The 6,061-nt window shown below is 35.4% G+C and overlaps 1 protein-coding gene across 1 annotated transcript; it reads right to left on the reverse strand.

The window, feature by feature from the left end:
• Positions 1-5,051: 5,051 nt before the first annotated feature.
• Positions 5,052-5,330, reverse strand: LOC108313540 (keratin-associated protein 22-2). The gene has a single exon (XM_017541966.1). It carries the CDS (start codon positions 5,310-5,312, stop codon positions 5,178-5,180), a length of 135 nt encoding a protein of 44 aa, XP_017397455.1. The 5' UTR covers positions 5,313-5,330; the 3' UTR covers positions 5,052-5,177.
• Positions 5,331-6,061: the final 731 nt, after the last annotated feature.

The following is a 6,061-nucleotide window of genomic DNA, read 5'->3' on the forward strand; positions in this document are numbered from 1 at the left end:
ATAAAAGACAAAATAGTTTTTGACATTTACCCTCTTGTTCTAAGAATTACATCTTACTATCATTTAAGGAATCAATCATATTAATTATGTCTCAATAAATGTTAAATATTGCATATTTTTTCTTTATGAAAATTGTGTGATTTTATGTAGTATGATTTGACTTGCTTTTTGACTTATAATGTAATTTTCAAAATAATAATAAAAGAATTCTATCTCTTTTTTTTAAGAGTTCTGGTTATCTGTAAATAGCTTTTGGCACATAATTTTTTCATAACAAACTTAATGAAAACAAAAAACAAACAAAAAGTATATAGAAGAAAAACTGTAACTTACAGCCACATAAGAATAACTAGCCTTGGACTTGCCTTCCCACCACATTAAACTAAACAAAATATGTGAAATAATTGTTCTCAAATATCGGACAGCAGGTAGTTTAGGACCACAATGCCCTAAAAAGGGAAACAAGCCATTTGAGCCCTATAATCACCTGGCTTTCTACCTATAAACCACAGAGATTCATTTTTTACAGTTCTTTGTTATAAACAACAGAGATTCATTTTTTACATTTCCAAAGACTGGAAAGTACAAGATTGAGGGTCCCAGAGCTGGCAAGGGAGATCTTGCTGTGCCATCCCATGGCAGAGGCAGAAGGACGAGAGCATATGTGGGAGAGAGTGAAGAAGGGCCGCAAACTCATCCTTTTATCAGGACTTTACTCCCACAATAACAGCATTAATCCACCAATGAGCTCTCATGACCTAAGAAACTCTTGAAGGTTCCACCTTGCAATACCATTGCACTGACCGTTCAGTTTCTAATATATGGACCTCAGGGGACACGTTCATCATAGCACCTACATTTCAGGGAGTGAAAACCCAGTGACAGCACAATGATCTTATTGTGTTGAGGACAAAGATACCAAAGTCTAAAGAGTGGTTGTACATTTAAAGTAAGAACAGAAAAAAGGACTGCAGAGAGAAAGAAATCTAGTTATCTACAGAGTGCGCCTCACGAGCAAGCTTTGTTGAAGACCAAAACACTGAAGTGAATAGCAAAACTCCATGAGGAGGATCAAAGAACAGCTGAGCATGTGTAGGCTAAATAATTTCCAGAACTCATGTGTTATGCATGTATACATTATATATATGTTCGTATATAATATTTATTCTTTTGTTAATGCTCCTCTGAAAGGTCTTCCTAAAATGTTTATTTAAAATAGGTACAATTGCCAGGCACAGTGGCTTGTGCCTATAATTGCAGCTACTCAGGAGTCAGTGGCAGGAGGATCTCTGGAGACCAAAAGTTACAAGTTGCGGTGAGTTATGATTGCACCACTGCACTCAGCCTGGGCAACAGAGCGAGATCCTGTTTCAAACTAAATAAATAAATAAATAATAAATAAATAAAATAGCCATAATTATTGAAAGTTGGTGGACTCCATATTTGGGTCCCCTTCCACGAACACTCTCTCATGGAAGCTGCTTTTCCTCTCCTAAACTCCATCTCTCTCTCTCTCAGTTCCCTTCCCCTCATTGTGGAAGCTGTCTTTTCTCTCCTGGACCCCATCTTTCTGGATTCTCTCACTCAGCATGAGAGGAGCTTTCCTTATCTGATGTTACCCCTCTGGGAACCCTTCTCACTCAGTGTAAGAGCAGCTTTTTTTTTCCCTCACTCCGTGTGAGTTAGCTGTTTCTCTCTCCTTCTCCTTGTTCTCTCTCTAAATAAATCACTTTCTACAAAAAGAAAAAAAATGAAAGTTGGCTCCATGTGTTTATAAAATTCTATGTCCTAAAATACAATAAAAACACTCATTTTCTTCTATCTGTACTTTTATATATTAATTTTAATTTTTAATCTGTAGAAAAAAATTATACTGTGATTCGATATCAGTATATATTACTACTATATAGAATAAAATCCTTTGCATATAATTGTTGGTTATTTGCATCTTTTCATTTTGTAAATTGTGTATATTATAGAGATTATCTTTTCTTAACTTTTATTTTATGCTCGGGGGGTACAAATGCAGGTTTGTTACATAGGTAAATTTGTGTCACAGGGGTTTGTAGTACAGATAATTGTATCACTAGTATCAATGTTTTAAAAAGTGAAGGGAGTTAAAGAGGGGGGGATTCTTTCATCCCTCAGTAGCTGCGACCAAATAAGGTATGGTACTTGGCAGCGTCTTGCCACAGATACATTTGGCTCCAGGCTGCAGTTCACAGAGTGGTTTGAAGGGGACGCAAAGGCTTTTAGCTCCCATGGATCACTTTCAAGATCTTGATCCCCAGCAGTAGTCCTTTTGATCCACCCAGGTATTAAGCTTAGTACTCATTAGTTATTTTTTCTGGTCCTCTTTCTCCTCCCACCTTCCACCCTCCAAAAGGCCCAGTGTGTGTTGTTCCCCTTTTAAAAATAGCTGATATATAATAATTAACTTTTTATGGTCCAGAGCTTTCTTTTAGTCCCATGTAATTGACTTTTGCCATGGAGGAAAGAGTTAACATTTTCATAAAATAAAGTCAATCAATAACCTAGTGATTGGATTTTACATTTTCAGTAGGCAGGTCACTCCTAGACTTTTAGCATTGTTAATATTTATCTTCTTATTTTTATATATTTATTACCCCTGAAAATCATGGTTGTTACTGAAAGAAAAAAATATATTTTTACACACACAAAGCAGCATATATAAACACACATGAACATATATGCACTTTCTCAAAATGCTAGAGAGTTCTTACAACACTATTTACCAAAATGTCCGTCCTTTTTTCCCTTGGAATATCTTTATTAATTAATTTAATTATCTGTCCTATGATAGTGGCATAGTTTTGCATCTCTCATTTCATTTCACTGTTTCAATTTTTAATTCATTTCTAATATGTATATAGTAAAGTGCACTGTGTTACATATACCACTTAGTGAATTTTTATATGTATACACCCATACGACCATTAACTGGATCAAAATACAAAACATTTCCTCCACCCAGAAGATTCTATTGTGCCCTTTCTTGTTCAATATCCTCCCGCCCAGAGATACTGCTATTCTTACATTTATTAGTGATTAGTTCGTTCCTTTTTAAAAACTCTCCATAACTCTATATAAATAACATATGAAGTGCATATTTTATACCAATATGCATGTTGGTTCGTTTTTGATACATAATTTTTTTGAATTTAAATCCAGTGTTTCAAACTGCTGAAATGAATACATTGGTGCCCATTTGCACAATAAGTTAATAATTATAAAATGCTATACAAAATATCACAGCCTCCATCATTCTAGAGAACTAACTTGTATCAAGAATCAGAATTGTGTACAGGACTAAACACAAGTTTTCAATCCTGCACAATTTCACCAAGAATCTTTCAGTTTTAACTTTCTAAAAGTGGATTTAATTTAGAATGACTGCGGTAGAAATTAAAATATTTAACCTTTAAGTTTGCTAATCAATTAAATGGGATAATTTATGCAAATAATGAGCAGAGGCCCAACCTATATCTCAGTAAAAATGGAATCATTTCCTTCTTATTTTCATTTTTTGTTTGTTTGGAGATGGAGTCTTGCTCTGTCGCCCAGGCTGGAGTGCAATGGCGAGATCTTAGCTGACTGCAACCTCCACCTCCCAGGTTCAAGCGATTCTCCTGCCTTGGCCTCTGCAGTAGCTGGGACAACAGGCACACACCACCACATCCAGCTAACTTTTGTATTTTTTAGTAGCCATCGGGTTTCACCATGTTGACCAGGATGGCCTCAATTTCCTAATCACTTGATCTGCTCTCTTCGGCCTCCCAAAGTGCTGGGATTACAGGCTTGAGCCACTGCACCTGGCCAACATTTATTTTCATTTTTTACCAGAGGAATGATCACCAACTTCTCTGCCCAGTCACTGGTTGGGCAAGTCTCGTTGGAACTGCTAATGGATTGACTTTTTCACTCAGGAAGGAAGAAATAGATAGCAATACACTGTTTTTACTTCTGTTTGCTTTCAGAAAGCCTGCACTTGGGGGTGGAGGACTTAATGGCTAGTCTTATATTGATCTACAAAGTGTGATCCCTAGGTTGATCATTGGTCATTCTTACATTTAAGAGTAGTGAATGAACGAATAGGTACTATTATTTGTTTATATTTCATTCTCATTGCTTTGTCATAATTAATGACTAATAATAATATTTAATAAGTAGATTAAAGATGAGAAAGTATCACAGAGAGCTTCACAGAAAGTCAACTACCAGAATTAAGCCCATATTACCAGAATACATTTGGGCCAGAAATGTGGTTTGCAAGATGTTATTCTATCCAAGTCACCACTTTTAAAAATAGCAACAGAAATTCTGCCACAAGATGATAAGAGTTAGAAAAACTCAAAAGAGTCACTTAGACCTCTAAATGAGGTAATCTTTGCTGTGGAAACACAGGATTTTCAAGCATACCAACCAGTTGCATATAGAGGATTGTTATCTATAAGAGTGAGTGAAAAGTGGTCAGAGTACCCAATGCAGGGCTGGAATTATATCAGTACAGAAGCACATGTCTAAATGCAGAACGTAAGGAGAGACAAAATTGCAGTAGAAAGTAGTTGGGTGGGTAATAGTGCTACTAGTTTGCCAATTACCTAGGTCAAACATTGAATTTTTCTAAAATGAAACTTGCATTAGATCAATATAGAGAACAGTATTCTGGAAACTGCACTTGAAAATACTTTTATACAAACATTATTGGAAAAACATTAGTCATGCCTTGCCTGTTTTGTCACATCACTAACTAAAATAGCCACACGTAGTAATTTCACTCTCTCTCCTTCTATTTCTGCCTTTCTCTCTTTCTGTCTTTCACACACAATATACAAATACACAAATGATAAAGAGAAATGAATATATATGATAAGCAATATATTGTTAAAATGATATTTATTAAAATGCAAATTCATAAGTTTTCCTGCATGGAAATTGTTAATATTATAATAGATCTAAACAAACCATATAAAAATAACAAAATATCAAGGATTGTCCCACTAACTGGTGGGAAATTGCACCAATCCAATGCAACTATGACCTGTGATCATCAATAATTACATTTGGTTGAAACTGGAGAGACAATAATGAATCTATAAATAACCCTGTTGATGCAATTAGTGCATCACAAGAAAATGACTCGAAGTGATTGCCAATCAGAATTTCTTTGGAGTCAGTAGGTATCTTCCACAGGAGCATGGAAAGTTGCAGGCATATCTATAGTCACCATATTCAGAGCTGTAGCTGCAGCCACAGCCCAGGCTACCATAAGGGTTGTGGTAGTAGCACATGGTGTCAGGAGTGGGAAGTTCAATTGAGGCAGATAGTGGCTTCTGAAATTTGACTCTCCTGATTTGTGCAAATTATTTTATACAACTGATTTATATGTGAAGCAAATCACAATCTACATTAGAATCATTCTCACAGCTAATTTGCATTAAGATAACAAAAATGTCAAGAATCTCTTAGCCATATGTCCAAGAAAATATTAATATTGCTATGTGTCAGGATGCCAACAAGTAAAATCATGAGCCTGAAGGAGACACTCTCTTAATTTTGTGGCTTTTGCTTACTTAATATCCCAAATTTAAACTTGATGATTAGCTTTTGTGTGATCACATAAAGCTTCTATTTCCTGCCTCTTTAAACAATTCTTTTTTCTTTTTCAATATCCTCCTCTACCTGCAGAAATGGAGTCTTGAAGCCAGCGAGGCCAGGAATGATTAGGGAAGGGTGGCTGTGTAGTGAGTAAGCAGATGAAATGTCTACATTTACTTGCAAATATGTCTGTATGTTTTTGATTAATTTATTTCTTAATCAATAGGGCTAAAAATTTTCTTCCAAAATTTTTTTCCTCTTCGATCATCCTCGCTTTGGTTATATCATTAGTTGTGGTATTCTTTTTGCATCTGAGAAAGCTTTTTATTAAGAATTTCCTTTGTGCCAAACCAAGATAGATATGCATACATAGACAAAAACAACAAGTCTGAGAATGCTTCTTGGTGTCTAATTACTGAGGAAAAAAACAAATGAGGTGTTT

Source organism: Cebus imitator, unplaced genomic scaffold (assembly GCF_001604975.1).
Source record: "Cebus imitator isolate Cc_AM_T3 unplaced genomic scaffold, Cebus_imitator-1.0 Scaffold138, whole genome shotgun sequence".
NCBI classification, from domain to species: domain Eukaryota; kingdom Metazoa; phylum Chordata; class Mammalia; order Primates; family Cebidae; genus Cebus; species Cebus imitator.